The 23,962-nt window shown below is 44.0% G+C and overlaps 1 protein-coding gene across 1 annotated transcript in view; it reads left to right on the top strand.

The window, feature by feature from the left end:
- TNFAIP8L3 (TNF alpha induced protein 8 like 3) overlaps positions 1-22,195 on the top strand; it is a 40,223-nt gene extending 18,028 nt beyond the window's left edge. The window contains exon 2 of the mRNA XM_065076428.1: positions 19,448-22,195. Within this exon, the coding sequence (XP_064932500.1) occupies positions 19,448-20,010 (563 nt within the window). The 3' untranslated portion in view covers positions 20,011-22,195. The remainder of the gene's footprint in view (positions 1-19,447) is intronic.
- The last annotated feature ends 1,767 nt before the right edge of the window (positions 22,196-23,962 follow it).

Genomic DNA, 23,962 nt, shown 5'->3' with positions numbered 1-23,962 from the left:
ATCAAAATGTTCAAATAGCAAAAAGCTTTGGAAAGTTTACATTTCCCAGGATGTCTTACAGTATTTGGGTGGAATGAAAGGATCGCCACGAGCTGTTTCCCAAATTCCGTCCTTTTGCAGACCTTAATGAAAACTCTCAGCTCGAGTGTGAAATCTGATGGGTGCAAAGACAAAGATGATGTGATTGGATCAAATGAAAACAAACGCAGGGTTTGTTCTCTGACATGGCATAGACAGCAGGAGGAGCTTTACGGCTCAGGAGAAGGTGGGAAGTAAAAGATGCTGCCAGGTTTGGGGGTTCTTCAGCAAATTCAAAGGTATATTTCCGTAGGGAAATAAAAAAGAGAATCTGGTACATGTTATCTGGGAATAGAAATGCTTAGGTTACACAAATATGCCTTATTATTCTTGTCTTCTGCATTTCTTACTTACCTGCATAAGTTTAAACATTATGGTCTTGAACAGAAATAAGTCTTGGCTTTGTTGTTTGCCAGGGAGTTTTCTAATTAGTGCCTCTGCTGTGTATAGCTGCAGTCAAAGGATTTTGTCATTTGATTTCCAAACATGAGTGAAAATTCGGTATTTCATTATGAAAGAACAGAGAACAAGTGCCTGATGTGTGAAGATCAAGGCAGATCTGTCATTATCTTTCTAGCAAATTTGCGGTAGCAGTAATACCATGTTTTAACTAAGCAAGAGAATTTTAAATACCTCAGAATCTGATTGCTGTGAAAGCCTCTTTTTCCACCCCCCCCCCTTCTCTGTGTAGTTTTACATGAGGACAGTTTTCAGGAAAAGAAAAAGCTGCTTCAGTGTCTTTTCCTCTTTCTTTTCCAAGCAGGAATGTTGCAGAAACACTTTCTAACACAAATGCAATGGACTTCTCCGTTCTCACTGAGCGGAGACTCTCACAGCCTGTCTGGGTGCAAAGTGTTCACATTAACAGGCAGCCAGAGCTGCGCTCTGGTGGACAGCCTTCATTTTAGGAGGTATTTATAAGAGCCAATACGTTACATGCAGAATAAACCCTGCAACCAAAAACGGAAAGATACTTCTGTGCAGTATGCTCTGAGAGCTTTCAAATTATAAAAATATAGAAAATATGTTTAAAGTCCTTATTTGTTGAATATATGTGCATATTTCAGTGTGTGTTGCTATTTCCAGACTGAGATTCAAAAGTTATTACTCTGATTATCCCTCAAGCCTCTATTTTCCTTCCTCTCCATAATGGTATAGAGATTGATACATCCAGTAAGAAATCAATGATTATCTCATTGTACTACTGATTGGGATGCCAGAGGGCTTTTAAGGCGTGTTGTAAATAAGCATTTTGACAGAGGCCACATTGGCTGTGACCCAAAAGAGAAGCTGTGATGACTTTTGGAGCAGCTAAGTGCTATTTTGGAAGTGAGCTGAACCAGTGGCTGTTGGCAAAGGGGTAGGAGAAGGTTAAGGTACAATCAGCAGGGAGGGATGGAGCCCTGACCTAGGGGAGGAACGGACATTGTAGAGCCACAAGCGTATGAGAAAAATGGATGAACTGAGCAGAACTGGGGGTGAAATGGGGACAAAGCTTTCCCTGCTCCCATTCCATCCTCTACCAATCCCAGCTCTGACCGCACAGGGGTGAAAAAGATCTCTATAAGACAAACGTCAGTAAGGACCTAATGTCCATATACTGCTAAGGACTTATGTTACATTACCCCCAGATAATACAGTATTAAGAAAAATCTCCAGTTCTAGCCATAAAAGACTTGGTTGGCTGTGGTTGGAAAGAGTTTCACAGGAGCTTGCTGGCTTGTGAGAGCGCAGTTTTAAAGAGCATGATGGACAGTCCACAAAAATCTGTTTAAGGTCATGTATTTTAATTACATAAATATGTATGCTAGTGTGCCATTGCCCTTTGAATGTCATTGTGAGGCACAGTAACTCAATGAGACGGAGAGTTTTATTGCTGATACCCAAATCTAATGTATCATTTGATTGTAAGGAATGATACCCAAGGGGCTGACAGCACTGCCTGAGCCTTGCACAGAGGCTTTAAAGTATCTTTTATGAGATTAATCTGTGAATAAAACTAGCCTTGAGTTAGAGTATCTCAACTATAATAATCACAGACTCATACCGTGTCTTGCTCTTTGGCCAGTGCCCCCAGACTGCCTCTCTCCGGCTTCTTCTGAACGACTTGTTGAGTAAGAACTGCAGCACTGGCAGCAAGCAGAGTTCTGGCTGCACATATATTGTATATAAAGGAAAGGAAAAAGCAGAGGTATTCTGCCCATGGTCATAAACTGTCCACCCCATACCCAAGGCATGTCATTCACAACCTTAATTCTATCAGTCTCAGCAAGAACTACCCATGTACTGTCTCCCACACAAAGATGGTTGCAATGTCCTAAAAGCATCAGTTTGGGTGGTAGTTCTGTGCCCAGAAAACTTGAGGTCCTTAAAGCAACCTAAAGAAGCCTTTATTGGAAACAGTATCTAGTTCTGTAAGTACCAAAGCCTGAATTCATGGCCACATGGAACAGGATGACAGGGTAATTCCACTCTGTAGGAAGGAAAGCAGTTTAGGTTGAGCTGCACTCCGCCTGCAAGTCCAAGAACTGTTGAATATTGTTTCAGGGAAGTTCTCATAAAGGCTGCTGGAGATGCGGATGTGTGACAAATGGATTTGGCTCCATGAATCCGTTGGCTAAAACTCCTACGTATGGCACAAACAGCGACAGATGCTATTACAGCATATGAATTGTCATAGCAGAAAGGGAGGAGCTGGCAGGACGTACAGACGCTGGGCAAGGACTGCATTCCTGCTTCCCCAGTGGTGTGCCTGGCAGATCTCTGTGCTCTAGTGTTTCAGCTTTCAAAGGGAGCTTTTGGAAAAAGGCTGTGGAATAGCCACTCAGTTTCCACTTGACAGAAAGCAGCAGTTCAGCTCCCTCACTGTAGATTCTCTTTAGGGAACAGCCCTAGAAATGAATCAGGGAAAGGCGTAGCACAAAATAAGCTGCTGTTTCAACCAGCAGAATGCAGAATATACTTGTGTTGGGCTATTTCTGTCTGTCTTGTAAAAGAGTAATTCCCATCATTTTCAATCATTTCTCCAAGTAACACAATCTGATGTCGTTTTTCAGCACTAGTGGAGGAGAAACCTCTATTTAAACCTTCTAAACAATCATCGGTAACTAGATGAAGCGGTAACAAAGCTAAACAAATATGCCAGATACCCAAATGAACTTGCTACCTGATCCAAAGTGCTGGGGAAAGAAGCACTAATTCTGGTGGGTTCTTTGAGCGGCAAAGTTCCAAGCCCAGCAATAGAGGCAGCCCCTGCGTACCCTGGAGCAGCCGCCGTCCCGCAGCACAGCGCAAAGCCAACCGCAGCAACCACAGCTCCCGCCGGCCGGGCCGGGCTGCCCTGCCCAGGCTGCTGCAGTCATTCTCTATGGTTTGTTTAGTTTTGCAGATTACTCAACTTTTATTCAGCTGAGCACTCTTCTATAGTGAATTTAGGCTCACAGATAATTTACAAGGTTTTCCTAGTTACCACTGTCACTGACATCTTGGAAAAAACTGGGCTGCTCTGGTCATGTCCACACAGGTCTTACTTATTTAGATTGAGTGCTAGACAGTACTTTCTATGCTTTACCTAGGAAATCAACTCAAACCTCTGTGGAGAGCTGTGATTTTTTTTTTACTGTATAGAAAGCTGCTACTAGTGTAATTCGGCACAAGCAAACAGCTCTGCAAACATCTGCATTTCATCCAGTACAAGTGGGAAGCAGAATGCTTGATGGTTTAGTAGGTTTTTTTGTTTGTCAGTTGTGTTTCTAATTAATCTGTCTTTATTCCTCTGCTAATAAGTTAGGTCATGGAGCTACATCTATCTTCTTGCATAACTTGAACAGCATAGGTGCTGCCATGCCATGGGAAGCCAAGGTTTTCTGTGCTGCACTGTTTTATGCAGTTGTTTCTTTAAATGGTCATTATCAAAGAATGAACACCATAAATGAGCCATCAGAAGTTACAAGCTTTGAAGCTCTCTATAACAACTGGTCTTAACTAAAAGCCAGAACTTCAGCTTCACCAGCAGCAGTAATACGGACAAGAAAGAAACATTTCATGTAGTACCTACAGAGAAACTCCTACTGATCACCACCACATGAAAGGACACCAAAGGGAATATGTGCGAGACTTTAGTTACGCGAGGTTAATGCATTATCTACTTGAATGAGGGAAAAAACAGAAGAAAGAACACAGGACACTAAGAAGTTAAAAAAAAAAGTCCCCCTGATTTAATTGGAAAGCATCACTTGGCTGGCTTCCTCAGCAATGCTTGGAAGCCATCCCAACTCTTTATATATTTAGAAATGATATAATTCAAGTCATAAATTATTTCTTAATAAGCAAGAGTCCTCCCGAAGTATGTGATTTAAGCCTGCACAGCTTGTGACAACTGGGGCTGTTCACTTTGTGCTTCGTACATTTAGAAACTTTTATGACAGCAATAATTTTTCCACTGTATATTTTAGAAGTAACGTATCCCAATAAATGCATTTGGTAGCCTATGGCTTTGGACAGTAGGTAATAAATGCTGAAACAATTATTACTGTTAGTCCTATGGTGCCACAGAGATGAAATAACAATATCACTAGGGAAATCTACATAAGCATATGCAAGACTAGATCTGATTAAGAGGCAGTCGTTACACTGCTGAAAGACTATAAAAATCCAGTCTTGCTGTGTTGGCATTGAGATCATTAAGCCTGAGAAATTCCCCAAAAAAATTTTGAAATAAATGTGTGGATATACAGATTTACATTACATACATATTTATATACACACAGTTTTTGTTGTTTGTTTGTGGTCTTGTTTTTCTCGAAAGGACACCAAGTCTACAAGACCAAAGTCAATATCGACCCTGTTAGTTTGAAGAGGAGCGGGGAGCTGGATTCCCTATTGTACAACTGGAACAACTCGGTGTTTCAACCCAAACCTCTCAGCAAAGCTAACGCAAACAGCAGGCACAGGAAGAACGGGCTGTCTGACAGCCTGGGAGGCAGACAGGAAATCATATGGAATCCTAACCAAGAAACATGCATTTCCAACAGTATTTCAGTTAACATTTTCCATCAAAACAGCTTAATAAGAACATTTTCAGCTTATATGAATGCTAGGGATAACCCATAGTTTATGAATCGCCCTGGTTTTAATTGCATAAGTAAATACAGCCATAATACTTAAGTCTCTTTATGTCCGGAGTGATTACTGTTCTTCCATCAACCTATAGAAACGAACCTGTGAGTTGTGCTGCCTCCCCCGGTGTGGAGCGTAGCGGTGTGCCAGTGCACGCCAGACGATTTAGCTTCTTATTTTAAAGAAGTGCAAATAGTTTCAGAGGCTGGATCTGCACCTTGGGACAGCAAGTATAGGAAAGACCACAAACTCTTTTTTGATTTAGGGTTTACGTTTTTCTATGACTTCAGTGCAAATTTCAGCAGTGCTCTGACTCATCTTTGGGATATTATTCAATATGGCTATTAAATGTTAGATTGCGTGAACCAGGGTATCTTAGTGCAGGCAAAAGTTTTGGACACATTTGGAAAGATACAAGAGGAGAAGGAATGAATTTCTTTGTCATCTTGATTTTTTTCTTTTATCATCTGTTCGTTCTACTCAGAACATACCTTATAAAAGGACAAAGACATTTACATGAATACGTTTAAGCAAGGCTTGGCTGCAAAACCCCTGGATGTTAAAGCAGCATGTTTTGATTAGTTTAAACTTGCTTTGGATTTAAAAAAAGTAACAAACAGTGCTGAAAACCAGCGAGGTGCCAAGGCTGGCAAGCAGAGTCCCCCGGGCCACCAGCCATTCTAATCAGGGTAGTGCTGAAAAGCGCTGCTTTGGGAGCTGTTCTCTGGCAATGGAGAAAGAAACAGCTTTTCATTCATCTTCCTCCCACTTCAGTGGGTTAGTCGGGACTAACTGAGTAGAATAGGCTCATTATTGTACCTGTTCAAAGGATAAGGATTTTGTGCTTCATACATTTTTACATGGAAGTGGCTTTGCTGGTGTTACCAACCTCTCGCAGTTAGTTAGAGCTTCAAAAGGGTCACTTTGCTCCGCTTACCACCTCGATCACACAGTTCAGTTCTGTACGTGTCAATTAAGGGAGAGCAAACCAAACAGCTTTACTCTCTGGAACTCATTCATTAGCTGTGCCACAAGGTAACGTGGCAAACTCTGTGAGGAATCAGAGGACACTCTTCCCACTGAATCTTTTAAAGATTCCGCATAAATGTGTCTGTTAGTGTGAAATCTAGCTAAGCCTTTTGTCCTCCCCAAGTAAACATTAAATCTGAAACGTTAAGCCAAGAGCGGCAATCTTAAGCCGCATTCCAAAAACACAGCAAAAAGCGGCAATTAGAACTAACTGACACTTTGGGAATTGCTACAGCTACAAAACGCTTTTGCTGGAAACCACCACACTCTATATTGCATGAAAAAGAACAACGTAGTCAGGACAGGGAAGCAATGACCATTCCGAACTCGGTGTTTTAGCTCCGTGCATCCCAAGGGTGGCATCTCCGAGCCTGTCCCCATGCCGCCAGTTCCGTACCCACTGCTGACCGGGGGGACAGAGGCTCCTCCGCTGTGTCCGTGCTCCGGGGGTACAACAGCGCAGAGAACGCCCTGTTTGCCGGATCGGGTGCGGGCGTTGCACCTCACCTGAGGTAGCCAAGGAAGAGGTGCTTAAGGCCACGAGGAGATGCTTCGGAAAAACACGCTCAGGACTAAGAAACAGCAAAATTGACCAGTTTACCTTCAGAGGTAGCAGAATTTTTGTTCCTAAGCACATTTTTTGGCAGAACTGTGGAGCTGTGTATTATTCTATCACCATTAATGAGATATAAAGGCAGCAGTTTTGCTGGCATCTGAGACAGCGAGATGGCAACAGTGCACAGGCTGTGCTACATTTCTCTCTCTTAATATCAGGCCGGGCAGCTCACAGGTTTTTCTCTAGAGCCTGTTGTGACTGCTCCATTCAGAGGTAACAATCCTGCGTTATCCCGGACATTCAGCTGGGTGCTTGCAGCACATGTGTGGGGAACAGCACAAATAAACCCAGCAGACGTGCACTCAGGGATTTTACAGAACCGAAGCCTCATGAGGGACACCACCTTCTACTCACCCGTGTTTATCAGTGAGGCTCAGCCTTCCAGGGTTTTCTCTAGGTAAAATAAAAACAGTGATCTTTAAGTTTTTCCTTTGGAAATTCAGTCCTGACTCCAAATAGGTGCAATATCATATAACGAGGATAGAAACATATATATATATATATGTTTCTATTTTAAAAACCCAAAACATACAACACATGCCTCAGAATAATGAAACAGGCCTCCTAAGAATTGTCTTTTCCATTTCATTACTTTTTTTAGCATCTTTTCTATTTCTGCTTTCCTGATATAAAGAGCTGCACTTTGGGTGAGCTTCTACACCATGGGTGGTTACAGCTACTGCTGTTAAACTGGTATTAGACACCACCTGATGACAGAGCAGCATCCCTGTTACCAGGATATTCCTCCTGGCACGATATGTTTTGCAATATGTATACACAAAGTGAACAAGATAAGAGTATGAAACCAGATTATCTCCATTAGCATTTATTCTCTACCAGAACTCTCACTAAGACATTATTTATGCTTCGTGGGTCATTGGTGTGAAAATATTGGTGCCATGCTTAGCATTTTAGTTTAAGCCCATAACAAGGGAATTGTCATTTGCAGTCTAGTTTCTCCTCCCTTTTTCCCCGTGTAACCTCATGATTTTTTCTTTCATTAGTGCAAGACAGCAAGACACTAACTTTTTGCAGCTATTATTCACACTGATCTTGAACAAAGGAGGAAAACAACTGACCTGCAAACCCACCCGAGTTCTTTATCCTTCCACAGGAAATAATCTGTTGCTTTTACTGTAAGACTCAGATTAAGCTTTCAGTAGGTTACACTAAGGTTTTCCTGGTTTAAAAATTATTCATTTTTACTGAAGAAAAAGCTGGATAAACATCGGTCGGTCTTTATGACGGTATTTCAGAGAACAGCTCTGGAGCACGCAGCAGGTGGTCCGGTTCATGTGGAACAGACACCCACACTAGTCTGTTTCTCCCTGGGGATGGAAGCATCCCAGGCTCCCTCCTTAGTGTTCCGCACATCCGGATCAAATGAACAATGCTGCAGATGAGCAGTGCAGAGCAGGTGACATGAAGGATGTATGAAAGTCCAAATCGGGATTAATCTTAAAGGAAAACAGGGTTATAGATCGCATCTGAGGTACAAGGCAACATGTGCTTTCTCCCTAGCAATAAATCCCCAATCAGACACACAGAAACTTGTAAGAGATGGAGAGTGTGATGAATCCCAGCTGCACTGACCAGTGCTAATTTTTCCATTGTTCAGGAGTTTTCCATTTAGAATCTGACTTGGCCATCTCCCCAGCAGCTAATCCTTCTCTAGAGGCAGGGGATGAGGGAGGAACACAACACAGAACAAAAAACCAAAACCAACAACACAAAAACCCCCCAAAAAGTCAAGGATTCCACACAGCCTAATATTCTGCAACTGATTTTTTTTTAATGGCTGGGCAAACAGTAGAGCATTGTTTTAAACAATAAGTGGACATTCTTCTAGTTTTTTTGGTCCTCAAGCCTTTTGCCTTTCCAGTGTCAGCTTTGCTGTTGTTAAATACTTTTCCAGCACTTTCAGGCTGAGAACAGGACATTGATTTCACCCTGCACCAACAGTCCAGGTATCGCCGAGCGCCGGTCTGGTGTGCGGGCAGCCAGTTCAGTACAGCACGTGCTCCATCTGCTCTCCGCTGAAGAAGGAGCGAAAAACCCCTCTAAACTACAAGGAAAAGGAACTCACTCACTTGCTCGTCAGCCACGATAAGCAGATGACACCTTAAAATATTTTTTTCATTGAAGATGCATTCTGCAATATCAATTCTGATCGTTATAATCAAACAGGGTTTTTTTTTTTAGCAAGGCCATAGTAATATTATCTGTTAGCAGTCACTAAAGAAATGTTTAAACTTTTAGTGGGGAAAAAAACCACTTCAACTGAGTTAAACAAAACCAGAGCAGGCAGCATTCAGCCACTGATATTATCACTCAGAATGGGAGGATGGATGCCCTCAGGTCTTTTACGGACTTGCACAAGCAACATTCCCATCTGGTATTACCTCCCTCTTGTAAAGCTGCAGCACAAAACATCAGCTATTTGGAGTTAGGCAAAACAAAACTGTCTGCTTCAAGCGGTGATGACATTGTCACTGCCACGTTTGTGCGAGCAGAGCCAGGACCTGCATCCCGTCATCTGTGGCAGCAAGCAAAGCGAAGCAGCTGAACATGTGAGTGGGAGAGGCTGATCCTGTCCCCAGGCAGCAGCAGGCACCGCACAAACAGCGAGGGACGCGCCGCAGGGCAAGGGACGCGCCGCAGGGCAAGGGACGCGCCGCAGGGCAAGTAGTGAATTCATCTGGAGTATTTTCTTTCCCCAAAGGCTTCACAAGTCGCAGTTACTCTCCCAGATTTTTTTTTTGTCCTCTCCCAAACATTCTCAGACTAGAAATTAAAATTGTGGGGCACACTTAGTGATACCTTAGATGCCTTTACAAATCCAGGCTTCCGCATCTGCATAGGAAATCTAAACTGTTTAAATACATAGACATAGGTAGCATCACATGCCTTGTAAATAATGATGCTGTGACATATGCAGTATTATAACTAGGTGTTGGTTGGTTGGTTTTGGTGTTTGGAGGGGGGAGATTGTTTGCTCGGTTTTGTATGGTTGGGTGTTTTTTAAGAACACTAGTTGCAGGGTAGGCCACACATTAACCTCCCTTATGCTGCTGCTAAACCCTCACGTTGCAGCAGGTTTGGCATCCTTTATAACCACATCACATTCCTGCTGTTCCAGGTCTGTTGTAGCCATAGCTGTCCCTATTTGTTGGCCACCAAACAGCAGGTCCAGATGTGTTATAACCCGTAAGTCCCCATCTTCCACAGCCCTGTGACCAGTAGCTGATCTGTAAGCACTAACCAGCATCTTTAAAATATTTTCTTCAAGTTGACTCCCCCAAAAACATAACAAGCAAACAAAAACTGAGACAATAGACTATGCATAAGGTTAATTAAACTCTCTTAATAGTTTTAAATATATTACAAACAGTCCATAGTGTCTACTCCTGACTTGAAAGAGTTAACTGCTATTAGACACTTCTTGCTACGGTTGTCCTCTGCATCTTCCCCTCATTTGACTTTATTGTCTAGTTTAAACAGTTTGGAAGCATGGCTGGAGTTAATTGGGAAATTAACAGCTCCCATGGTGTTTTATTTAGGGACCCATTTGCTTTCCCAGATGTACCTGACCTTTGCCATTGTTTTGTTTCCCTCAATCACTTCAAAATCTAGTGGTCAGCAAGCAAATAGCAAGGTAATAAAACAACAGCACATGATGTTCATTTGAAAAACAATCTCCTTTGTTTGCCAGATATGCAGATGCCATTTGCTTAAATCAATCCCAAGCTCAACCAGCCCAAATTTCCCCTCCACCTCCCTTCCCTTGGCTTTTTCTCACTTATACACACCATTCGGTTACCGCTGCCCATCCGGTGGTTGCACTATGTCAGTGTCAGGGCATTTTGAGCAAAGGCAGCTAAGGAGTGTTGGCAGCAGGGACTTCAGTTTGTTTTTGAAAAAACAAGACAAGAGCCCAGAATGAACTGCAACTTTGCTTTCAATCTCTCCCCATCTGTGGGACGCAGTGGGTTCTTTTGGGTACATCTGAGCGGTGTGCTGGAGGATGGCAAGGAGAACCGTGTGCTCTGCAGGGCTGCTGGTGCCCGAGCTGCTGCCCCCCATCCTCTCCCTCAGCCGAGCGCAGCTGGGGACCCCACTGGCCCAGCAGCAGCTTGACACCTGCTGCAGCTGCAGCCTATTGCGCGGTCTTTGCAAGTCTAGTCACCTTGACCTGGTTGAGCAGAAATACTCTTTCCCCCTGTATTCTTTCAGCCTCATACTAAGCTACAGAGAAATGCTATCTTGGAGTTCCACAGCATCTTTGGACCACTTATCCTTTCTCGTGGAATTTTGTACATCCCTAGAGAATAGGCACGGTTATTTATCATACCGATCTTTAATATATTAGAGTCGAAAATAGAATTACTCTATGTAGAAGGCAAGGACATTCCATCTGTGGAGAAAGAGCGGTGTACTGCAACAGCAAGCAGCTTCAAGGCACAAAAATAAACCTTCAGTTTTCTTCCTGAGAGCATGAGAAACAGGGGGAAAAAAAGAACAAATCGGTGAACCAGTAGCCTGTTTCTTAGCTGTGCTTTATTTAAAGCACACGCGTCACACAGAGGCCTTGTTTAATATTTAAGACTGATATTGCCAGGCTTTACTAACAGCATATTATTATGTTCCTACTGGGAACGATTGGCTCCTGCATGCTAAAGAGATCGCCGTGGAAGGAATAGAAAGTGTTTGAGTTATAGAAGCACAGGAAAATCTGCACCTCCTGTTAACCAGGAGTGATGACTGTGATAATTACCAAGCCCAGAAAAGCAGCATTACCTCCATGGCCCTTCTCTTTCCCTCACCCTACCAGAGGAAGGTGTGAAAGAACACACAGAAAAGCTCACGCATCCTGATCAAGAATCCAAGTCATTTGTGAAATTGGACTCGGCTCCCCCAGGAGCCGCAAACGTCACAGCGCTCGAGTGTTGGGTCATCAGGAGAGGAGCACAGCTGCTCCCGGGCACCAAACCCCCATCCGCACCCGCAGAACACAGCCAGGGGCTGGAACAGGAGAGCTGCCCCCCGGGCCACTGCGAGGAAACACTAAAGCACAGACAAAACAGGTAGAAAGCACCAGCTATAGACTTGTACACTGTCTGTCCTGGCTCCGTTTTCTCCATGTGGTTTGGGGGCTTTTTGTTTGCTTTAAAGAGGCAAGGGGAGAGATTAAGTTTTTACTACACTCCTGGAGCAAGAAAGGTTGTATGTACTGAAACCAGAATGTCTCAGCAGCCTTGAGTGAGACGGTCCTACCTGCTGCTTCCAGCACGAGTAGCTGAATCCCCCATAGGTAACACAGGCTGCATTTTCTATTATTCAGTGCTTGCAGTTTCTTTTTCTCTTCAAGTTTTTGTTCAAACCAGAATCTACCAGTTTGGAAACTGATCATAAAGCAACACCACAAGCAAGTTCTACAGATCACCTACAAAGAGCAGTCGCTACAATAATTGCATCTGGGTAAAAGCAGTATAGCTGCAAGATCTGGAAAGGTTTCATGGCTTGTAAGAGTCTCAGTGGCAAATAATACTCTAGCAAGAAAATCGTTTTTTTCTAGATAATTGTTACTTCTGTGTGGAAGAACATGATGGCTGAGTCCTTTTAAAGAAACCTATGAGGCTTTTTTCCCTAACAAGATAATTGGTTTACCATTCGTTATGTGCCTGATGCTCCACCAGAGACCAAGTCCCATCTAAGCAATAAACAGTTTCTTAGCACATATCAAAGAGCTCATTGCTGTCCTGTTGTGAAAATTACATGGCCAGACATTAAAACAAGCATAATTTTCCTACAGAGATCCTATTCATCTAGTTAGACATTTTTCTACAAAGTCACCATGTTACCTTATTTTTAAATACGATGTCTTTTCAAAGAAGGTGTAGGAAATGTGGTAATTGTGGAAAAGAAAAAGGAAACTAAACAAAATGTTTCAGAGGCTGAAGTTAAACCCTTCAACAGTCACTGCCCAGGATGGTATATAACATGTATTGGGGGGCGGGTGACAGTTTGAAGGCCAAAAATATCCTGACCAATTCAAGATGTCCCCATTGTCCCAAGGTGCTATCTGCTGGGTTTTGCGAGCTATTCATGTTCGCCGAAGATCCTGCTGTAGTGTTTTGGATACGTCAGCATACCTCCCCCCTCTGAAAGACTGTTTTGACCCAAGCTAAAAGTTAAAAAAAAACACTAACGTGATCATAAATATCCATTTCGAAATACAGGAACAGGGTCAACAGGTAATTGCAACCAATCGCCCTGCATTCCCACTCCTTAAAGATGCAACCAGGCCACACCTTGGTCTATCATGGCTCAATCTATTGCAAATTCCTCCCTCAAACCTTTGCTGCCAATGTACAAGTGTTTTGTCTTGCAGTAACAGTCAGAGTTAAACCAGCATTTTCTGGAGTAGGGATGTTCAGTCTTCTCAATGTATTTTGCACTTGCTATCAACATAACGGGCTGACATTGAAAGACTCTGAACCTGTTTATAAAATACAGTGGTCAATTTATCAAAACCTTTTTTACTTGTATAGTAAAGCTTAAAAAAATAACCCAAACACCACTGTATGTTACTATCTCTCCTGGCAGGCAGACTTACTCATTTCTATAACAACTGAGCACTTCCAGATAAGAGCAAAGCCTTGTGCATAATCTGCATGTACCTCCGGGTGCTGCATAAGCAAACTCCGCGTTGTTTGCACTGGCCAGCAGAGCCAGAGGTGAAGCAGACGCGTTTGCTGCCTTGGCAGAGCTTCCCCGCGTGCTGCAAACCGCGAGGCACAACGTTTAAACCGAACACTTGAAAGTCACTCTTCAGAGATGCCATTCCCTGCGCTGCAGCCTGGCTGAGGCTCTGGTTCTGATATATCTCATCAGATTAAAGAAAAAGAAAGAGCTCTGGTAGCCAGTTTCAGAGGTAGGTGACTTTGCTGACTGTGAGCACCAAGCTGGTACTTGGCAGGCCAGGCTCAAGGGCTGGGTCCTTCGCAAAGCTGTGGAGGTTGGATTTGTGGCGCAGGGACACGATGCATGGAGATGGTCCTCACCGAGTGGTTTCCTCTCTCACAAGCTGGCTGCGAGTTTTAAGGATGTGACCAAGTAGAATGTGGAACTCACAATGTCAAATAGCAGCCGTACAAAATCCCAGTGTCGTGTCAGCTCTGCCATGTAACCAAGGCAGCTCTTGCAAAGGTTTCCACACCGTGAGCCAGTTTCAGCCACAGGCCAGCGCTGTTATCCAGACACGGCTCACCAGCTACCGCTTTTAGACAGCGAGAAGAACACAGCGCTGTGGTTCCCTTCCCAGCCAGCTCCTGGGGCAGCTCAGCCAGCCCCTTTTTTGGCAGCTCCAGCAGAGCTGATGGGAACAGCAGCCGAACTCCTCTCCCCCGGCCATCCCTCTTGCGTTAGCCGGGCAGGGACAGCCTTTATCTGCCCCCCTGCACTTCTCTTCACAGGGGTTCCCCAGCCCACCACCCCTGCCAGGTACCCAAAGGCACACCCCAGTATGCAGCAACCGTATATTATTAGTAAAGCAAATACCAAATACAAGCCAGCTGCTGAAATAAGACTGTCATTAGGAATCTCCAGTTGCTAGATTCCCAGACAGTGCTCATATAAAATACTGAAAGGAAAAATGGTCTCTCTTTTTTCCATTCAGTCATGTTCCCTCTGCCATCTCCAGCATGTCCAAGTTTTGCCTTCAGATGTTTGGATGCCGGTACATTCTCCCAGGATCATATAATTATCAGTCTGTAGTCTCCTGCTCCACTACAGAAATGAGCAACCCTTTTATGTTCATAGTAACAATTTAAAAGTGTTAAAAGTTTGAGCACTGGGCCCCTGGTGCTTACACATGTTTAAATTGGCCCTCCCTGAAAGCTGATATGTTCCATCTGGTCTATTGGATTTCTTGGCTTAAAGTTACTGGAAACACTGAATGTTTCTCCTGCAGTAATCCTGTAGCTGTCCAAGAGTAATACACACACTCACAGCTCGCTCCCTGCCTGCTCGGTACCAAAATACCGTGCAAGAGTGATTTTAGTGCACTTTTCCTCCTGTCTGCTTTTAGAGCTATTTTGAAGTCCCAGTTCTGCCATTCACATCTCTAATCAATCTCATAGCACAAAAGTGGCACTTGAAGGATAAATAAAACACACAAGCTTGCAGCTCATTACCTCTAAACGTTTTGTCTGAATACCACAAATTAAGCAACTGGAGTTTCTTGTTGTTTTTCTACATTTTCCTTTACAAATCAGCACCAGCTTATTCTTGTCCTTACAGCTTTATGTAACAGCTTCAAGGGTTTCCTGCTTTTATTTCCTCAAAAGTTATTTATGCTTTATTAACTATTTATGTCACAAAAAAGAGACATTGCAGGTAACTGCAGGTTATAATAAAACAAGCTGTCAGCCCAGTAAACTATGAAACCAGCAACAACGCTGGATTAACCATTCAGATATCCACTGCTCATTTAACCCCTGCAAGAGCTTTATGGTACAGCTGCCTCATTCCTTCTCATCGGCAACCCCAGGCTCAGGGCAAGTATGTCACCAGGTTAAATACACAGACGCATTCAAAGTGGGTCACACAAATCATTGAAACTGCACATTCCTACAACGATTTTCACAACCCAGGTATGTGACCCTGTACCAGACTCCGAGAGCACCCCAGTCCCCTGGCTGAGCCCATCTCCACCAGCCCAAGCAACTGCTGGCAGCTGGAGGGCTGCCCACATCTCCAGCAGCTTTGCTGACTCCCAAAAGCCTGGTTTTTGCTGCAGTGGCTACAGTGCATTTGAAAATTAAGGATTCAGGAGTATTAAAAATATTTCAGCTTTTTCATCATCTTCACTCCCCTATGTACTTCCCTCTTATTAAGATTCAGCCCTTTCCTTGCTTACAGTACAGCACAGATGCAAGAACCTTTTCCAACCCCATCACCTCCATTCCCACCAGGCCACAGGACTGCACTGGGCTCCTGTGACTTCTTCATGGGTTTAGCTCAGTCCTTTAATTTACAGCAGCTCCACTCACCTCCCTTGGATGCTCAGCAACCACCACACACGTTGCTTGGCAGTGGCTTGAACACACAGCCCCACGCACCACTGGAACCAGTGTCACACCCAGGGCACAGCCAGGGGATAAAGGCACCCAGCTCCCAGCATCATTCGCTGCAGACCAGGTGAAGCCAATGACTGAGGTAATTAATTAACTACAATAGTACCAGCTGCAGCAGGCACTGCAGTAACAACTCCCAGTGCCAGCCATAACTCCACAGGTGTGGCAAAACTAAAGTAGTTGCATGTACCCTTCTCTCTCAGCAAGCCTGCTAACACCAGGCAAACTCCACAGAGACTCTGCAGAGTAACTCCTACTCCATCTGTTTCATCCTGTGGAGCAGCACTCCCCGCACAGCTCCCCCCAACACACCTCTCAGCCATTTGCCAGGGGAGAAAATACCCCAGCTGCAAAGCTTTATGGAGACTTAGACTAAGAAGTGGCTAACTGGGGGGGAAGTGGATTCGTGTGCGTGGGGCCTGTTTCCACACCCACATGGCTGCTCTCAGAAAACATCAGCCGTGCTCTCTGCTGGGCGTGCTGGGAGCACGTTCTGGTTCACTGGTTCTGCCGTGTGCTCTGTACAGAGTAGCTGAATGGATGTTTACATGAAAACAGCATTGCTGAGCATTTAGTTCTAACCATTTTGTACTTGGTACAGCCATCTGGAATCAAAATACTCCGAGAACATTACAGATGCTCTTGCATTTTAGTCTCAAAAACTCTTAAAATACAAAACTCTTACATCCACTCTCTAGAGTTGCCAACTTTTTCCACACTTCTGTTATTAAGCAACTCTGTTATTAAGCAATCCTGTTATTAAGTTTAGTGGACGTGAGGCATCTTTGCCATGCTCAGTACCGTGTGCCAGGAGCCGGATTGGTGCTGGGGACGTGGGGGCCTCTCCCCATCCCGACCCACAGGTGCCACCGTGGGGCACAGTGAGTGAGTGAGTGGCACTGCTTGAAGGATGGAAGATCGCTATGGGATCGATCCCGCTGCATGGGGCTTTTTTGAATAGCTTGTATTATAGACGGCTCTCTAGATGACAGAGAGAAAGGGAGAAAGCAGATCTGAAGGCAGAACTGGTCCTTACTTTAGTAATAACTAAGATGTCAGGCGTTCTGCTATGAAAGCTAATCGTTACCCAGCAGAGCGCTGTGCTCAGAGAATGGCTTTTCTTTTTTAGCTTTGGTATAATGTTCCTGAAAGCTAAGAGCATCCATAATGTTGCTGCTGATTTGTTTTGCTGTATGAAAGAAAGCTGAAAATAGAATTGCTGTATGTAGGAGGCAAAGATGTGTTTGTGTAACGAGCAATGTGCTGCAGTAAGACTGCCATGGAAAACCTACATTCCCTGTAAGGCCCAAATGCAGTCATGTGGCTAACGGCTTGTGACCTCTGAAAGGCGAAGCGTCACCTTGGTGTCTGCTCTGCGTGGTTTTGGAGGCAGGGATCCAAACAATCATAACCTGGAGCACCAGCGATGCACGAGCTTGTCCTGTGTCCCCACCAAGCACAGCCCCTCCCCACCGGGACCTTGTCTGCTCGGCACAGGTGACTGGCAGAGAGCACGTGGCACTCGCGGTGGTGAAACTAATTACCAGCTCTTGCAGATATTACAATAGCACAGAGCAGCACAAATCGTGAAAGGAGGTCGGGGAAAGAAACGTCCACAAAGTATTTGGATCTGTCTGGTTCCTGAGGACTCCGAGCACTCGTGGCTGGTACAGCTCAGGCCCTAGGGATGCCGGAGAGACAGGAGCACCAAGTGGTGAAGGGGACGGCAGCAGCGATAGGAGACATGAAACTGGGTCCAGAGAAAAGCAAGAGATATGAGAGGAGGAGGAGTATAAAGCATCAGGGCCTGGTAAAGGAAATCATGGAGGAAAGGGGAACACAGGCTCTAGAGAAAAGTTTAGCAGCTCCAGTGTAATAACAGATCTATTTCTTTTACTTTTAGAAAGATGAGAAGGAGCTCAGTCCCATGCTGTTAGAGAGCAGATCCCACACTTGGGACTTGCCTTACCGTTCAGTTAAAACTCAGCTGGGCGCTCTCTGGCTGTGCTGTCCTTCGCTGGGAGCTGCGTTATCCTCGTTCGAGGTACCAAACCCAGGGGGAAGAAACCCATCCTTGGATCGTATGAATAGCAAACGCGTACTACAGAAACGGACACTACTATTAATCTTCCATTTACTGTGTCAAAACCACATAATTATTCATAACTGGTACTATTTATGTACCCACATACTCCAAAGTGAAAGAATGCTTTCATCCCGGTTTTATCATTTCTAGATTAAATCACAGTTTTTCTATTTCCTCCATCCAGCAGCTCAGCCGCACAGTTTTCTCTCCAAATGACAGGCATTCCTTCTAAGCTCATTGAATTATTTTTTCCAGGTGGTGGTTGAGTTGAAATTAAATGTTAGTCTATCATATTGCTCAGTAGTACAGCCGTAGCACACAAAGAAGGACAACTTTAATACTCCGGCTAACTCGAAAAACAGGGTTGAAATGAGTGACTGTTTAAATTCAGAGTGTTCTTTTTAATCTCTTAGTGGTTTGCTTCACTCCCCTGGTGTTAAACTGGAGGGTTATTTCATATGAAATGTTTCCATTTCCTCTACTCTGTCCACATAGTGTCAGTTAAAAACCAACTTCAACGTGAAAAACGAAGGAAGGTCAAATTAATCTCTGCTAATGATCAAAGAAGCTCACTGGATAAAGTCCAGCAGGAGCAGCCACCTGGGCCAGGTGCTGTGCTGAGGGCAATCCGCACAGCTGGGTGAAAATACACAGCCCAAGGGACTTATTTGATGAATGTAGAACGACTAGCGGAGGTATTTTCAGCTGGCAGGAACCGCATGCGCTGAAGTACCAATGTTTTACAAAAATCACATTCTATAATTTTGCAAATAGGTAACACACAGGAAAGGCATCATCCGCAGAGATCAAGGCAAAATAAATCCGCATTTCTGCATTTGTTTTATTAGCCCTTATCTGAGATGGTGCTCAGTCTAACCGTGGAACAACAGTGCCTCCCAATGACCAGCAGGATAATTCTTTCAGGTTCCTGCGTTTGTCAGTATCTCATTTTGCCCATCTCCAATAGCTTATTTATTATTTCGACCACAACATCTCAATGGATCTCTCTGCCAAGAAAGCTTTAATATTGAGCTTTAAAATGAAAACATTAGCAAAGAACCAGCAGAGAGATGCCCTGCCAGAGTATTCTGTTCTTAATGTGTAAGCAAGAAACCTCAGCGACAGCAAGATCTGAACCGTGGATGTCCAAGATCCCAACACCTGGAAATACAGTGTTGGGAATGTTCCTATCACTACAGTCAGGACTGTACGTAATGATCAGTGATACAGATAACGTCTCCATTACTGCAATCGCGACCGTATGTAATGATCGGTGATACAGATAACGTCTCAGTTCAGCACATAGGCACTGCTTAACAAACTGTGAAAATTATTCACCAAATGAAATTAACATTTTCCCTCTTCTCTGCTATCTCAAAACAGGTCCTGACTGTTTCAGTTCCAAGAATCTTGCCCTGCAAGCCCAGAAAAAGATCCTGAGCAAAATGGCATCCAAAACCATGGCTAACATGCTGATCGATGACACAAGCAGCGAGATCTTCGATGAGCTGTACAAAGTAACAAAGGAACACACAAGAAACAAAAAGGAAGCCCATAAAATAATGAAGGACCTGATTAAAGTGGCAATAAAAATCGGGATCCTCTATCGAAATAATCAGTTCAACCAAGAAGAGCTGGAAATCGTGGACAAGTTCAGGAAGAAGCTGAACCAAACTGCCATGACAATCGTCAGCTTCTACGAGGTAGAATACACTTTTGACAGAAACGTTCTTGCAGAACTTCTGAATGAATGTAAAGACCTTGTGCATGAACTAGTAGGTCGACACCTGACCCCGAGATCCCACGGCCGCATCAACCACGTCTTCAATCACTTTGCGGACGTGGAGTTTCTAACCGCCCTGTACAGCCTCGATGGGGATTGCCGGCCGTACCTCAAAAAGATCTGCGATGGCATCAACAAACTACTTGATGAAAAGGTCCTTTGAAACTGCACTCGAAACCAAGAAACCAACCAAAAACTTCTCTCTAGAACTGGCCACTCTTCATGAGCCCCGGTGAGCGAGCTCGCTCCCTTCCCACCGGCCTCCTACCCCAGTGTCCAGCGCGGGCCAGAACGTGCTCACCAGGCTCGTGATGATGCGGAAAACCCAAATCAGAAAGCTATTCATTTTAATGTTCTGTTCAGATAATTCCGTCTTTTCCAAGGAGGGGAGTGAACAAGGCTGCTGATACATATTGTTCAGAAACAGATTGCTGCACGCCGTGATCTTACTAGCTTTGTGTTCAAGGCTGAACACATGGAAAGAAAGTAAACTCAAATGCATGGATATGTACAAATAGACAGGTGAAGGCAAACAAGCAAAGCATGGAATTTACCCCCAGGCTGCCCTTGGTGCGTATGTTGTTTTTATTTCCATAATGGCCAAAAAAGCTTAGACAGAAAGTAGGGCTGGAATGGATTAAGCTCACTCCTTTCAAAGGGATCGGGAATCAATATCAGAAGCCATCTCTGATTTTTTCATAGTATTTAAGTCTAATAGGAAAACAACAAATAATACAAACGCAGTAGAAGTGGGAGAAAATTGGAAGAGCTGCTCTACGAAGCGGTAGATTCATTAGAGTTTTGTTTTGTACATGCTAATAACAAAGAGAAGGTTCCATTTGATTCTTGAAAAGCAGCTCGGTGGTTCAGGCTCAAAGGCAACCAGAAAACCAGGCGAAATCCATCAGTTCCCCACGATCAGGGTTTGTGCACTTGGTGACATCAGGTGAGATGAGGCCGGAGGTTGTGCTGCTCTTTGTGCTTTTCCCTTTGCCTGCCAGAACAAAACATCCCTTGGAAAGGCGCTTGCGAAGAGGAGCACAACTAAGACACGAACCGACGATTACAACCTCATCCTCAAAATATTCAGCCTAGATAAAACTCTCGGTTTAACATGTCCGTGATGTTAATTTGTGCCTACGGTAACAGAGATGTGATTAAAAAAGAACCTCATGGGCTACACTTGCAGTGCCACCTGAGTATAGAGTATCCACAGCGGTCTTAGAAGTGCCATAGGGACTCAGGTGAGCTCTGTCTGTCTGCTGACCCTCAGTGTCATGGACACAGCAGACAATCCCAATATCCAGAGGTAACACCTTCCATATCACATATATTATAATACAGAAATGCATGTACTTGAAAACTGACAAAGAAAACACATTTGAAAGCCATTCCTCTCTAAGGCAGACTTCCAGTGCTGATCACCTATTACTTAGGATAAGAAAAGTGTTTCTCATTTAAATTCTTAAATGCTACAGTGGCAGAGAAAACTGCTCAAAGTTTTATTCTTCTTCTGTCTTGACCCCAGAATAACTATATTGTCTCTCTTGCAACAACAATTTGGTCATCAGACCTTTATACATCAGAGAATAGACACACTCAGGTCACGGATTCACCAGGGTTGTGCTAGATATGTTTCTATCTGTTCCCAGGAGAAACTCATTTTGGAGGGCGGTAAAAACGGCAGCACAAGACATTACCAGAGCAGTTTGTAAAGACGCAATTTTCTTCACGTGTTTCCTTTCACTATAAAAAGTATATTTAGTAGCAATGAAGGTGAACAATTCCTCTGCAGCACAGTAATGAAATACCAACCTGCGGGGCTGCACATTCAGACACTTGCAGAGCCATATTTATATGCACCATTAGCTGCATTCTTTTTCCAAGCACGTATTTGTCAATTGACGCTTTTGAACAGTATTTATTGTACCCAACACTCCTGTCCCGGCGCACACGTCGGATTCTGTGTGTTTGTTTCACTTGTGGCAAACAAACTTCTTTTTTCAAAGCCAGAGAAGAGATTATTCACCATTCGAGATGCCCAAAGGAACGGGACATCCTGTATCCGCGACTTTCTTCTTGTGTGTTGCAAGTATCAATATTCAGATTCTGGTATTTTAGAGAAAACAGCTGAACATCTGTTGTTCTATTTATAAATCTGAGTAGCCTTAAGGAAAGAGAATGTTTTCAAGTATTTCTCATACTTGCATATCCTGTATATTCGTTGTTTACTTTTGTACTCGTAGCTTGGTATGTAACAACATTGCTGAAATCCGGGCAATGTTCAGGTCACCTTAAGTATATGATGTATTATCATATTTGTGGATTAAAAATGTGTGATTACTGCCCTTTCTGTTTCCTTTTGATTTACTTATTTCCACCATCCAATTTAAACTGAAATTAAGCGGCAAGAGGAGGGAATTTGTGCGACAGAAGTTGGGCCACCTTCACCTTTTCCAACCTTAATGCTCTTTGACAAGCAGATTTGTGAAGGGAGGGGGCAGGTAGATGGTGCCAAATCGCTGCCCCGAACACGGAGAGGCTGGAACCTCCCGGAACGTTTTAACAGCAACCATACATTCTGTCCTCATTCCCAGAACAGACGAACAGTTTTGGCTGGAAGCGCTCAGGATTTGCAAACAACTCACACCGCAATTATACTGGAGGCAATCAGAGATGGGCGCCAAGAGAGAACTGCCAACTACCTTCAAATGAAAGTTTAAAGCAATCTTGCTAAGTGGTGCTTTGAGCCACACTGCTGGTACAGCACCGCTGCCACGTTCATTTTATGAATCACATCATGGCAGGACACAATATTCTTTGCTTCATCACTGCCAACTTTGCATTAAGAGAAAAATGTTCAAGAAACTCCCAAGGGAGTGTCCATCCCAGCATCTTAATGAAATTGTGCATGTACCACGGAACATGTAATCTTATTTGTGTTAGGGAAACGTTCTCACAGAAAGGCACATAAATAGCTGACCCTGAAGAGAACCAAAAGGTTAAGCACAACTAACTCTCAGCCCAGGAACAGAAACACAAAAGCAAGTCTCAACTGGATGACCTAAGCAGGTCTAGCTCCGTTTTCACGTACTTTGATGCATACCTCAACGCCAGAAAATGACAATGCACAGCCTTACCCACACAGAAAAGATAATACAGCTTTTTATGCTGAAAAACTACTCATTGGACTCCCCAGGCCACAACTACCTTTCCAGTATTTAGAAGCCACCAGGCAATGTCATTGATGAGTTGTTTGCAGGTACAGGAAAACCTCAGGGCAGTGCCATCCGCTGCCCAAGCTTATTCTCTCAGGCCCTTACAGGATGAGAAGGGGTTGGGAATACCTAGCAGAGAGTAATATAACACAACGGGAGGTTGATCTATGTTTAGGAAAACATACTGCATCATACTGCCGTGATGCACTTCCACCCGTCTTCCTGCTGAAATATTTGTTTAACTAAAAATACCTGAAGATACTTGTGGTAAGGGGGAACAACCTGATCAAACAGATTCAGTATGGACCTAATACAATCACTCACCCGTTGTCTCCACAATGTCCAGAGCTCCAGGCTGCCTGTGCCCAGAGCAGCAGAACAACAGCAGCTCCTGGCTCTGAGGGGTTTGGTCCGAAACGCTGAGCCCGCCAGTTCACCAGGTCAGGATCCATTCCGCTCAGCCTCTGCTTGCCTCCTGCACATAAACTTCTTCATGCTAACTAGATTATTTGCTCCCTTCCAGCCTATTGCTATGCCTCTTATTTCCCTTACCCTGAAAACAAACTAATCCTTCAAGGTCTAATAAGTCACAAAGAAAAGTACATGGGAACGCCACAGAGATGAAGATATTCACTGGAAGATTTTCAGTACAGAGCTAGATGAAAGATCATTTCTTTGTACGATTACTTACGCAGCTATAACGTATTTCATACTAGAGACAAGTGGATGATGGATCAAGAGCAGAGGGACTCCTCCTCAACACTACAGCAAGTGGTGTGTGCTGTAAGCATCGGACTTAAAGCTATCGCTGTCAACTCTGAATAACAGAGAGACCCCAAAGTCTCCTGCGATGCCTAAAACCAAATCCCACAATTGAGCAGCATTCCAAAAAGAGTA

The sequence above is a fragment of the Columba livia genome, chromosome 11, assembly GCF_036013475.1.
Source record: "Columba livia isolate bColLiv1 breed racing homer chromosome 11, bColLiv1.pat.W.v2, whole genome shotgun sequence".
NCBI classification, from domain to species: Eukaryota; Metazoa; Chordata; class Aves; order Columbiformes; family Columbidae; genus Columba; species Columba livia.
The sequence above is the reverse complement of the archived record's forward strand: the minus strand, read 5'-3'. Positions and strand labels throughout refer to the sequence as shown.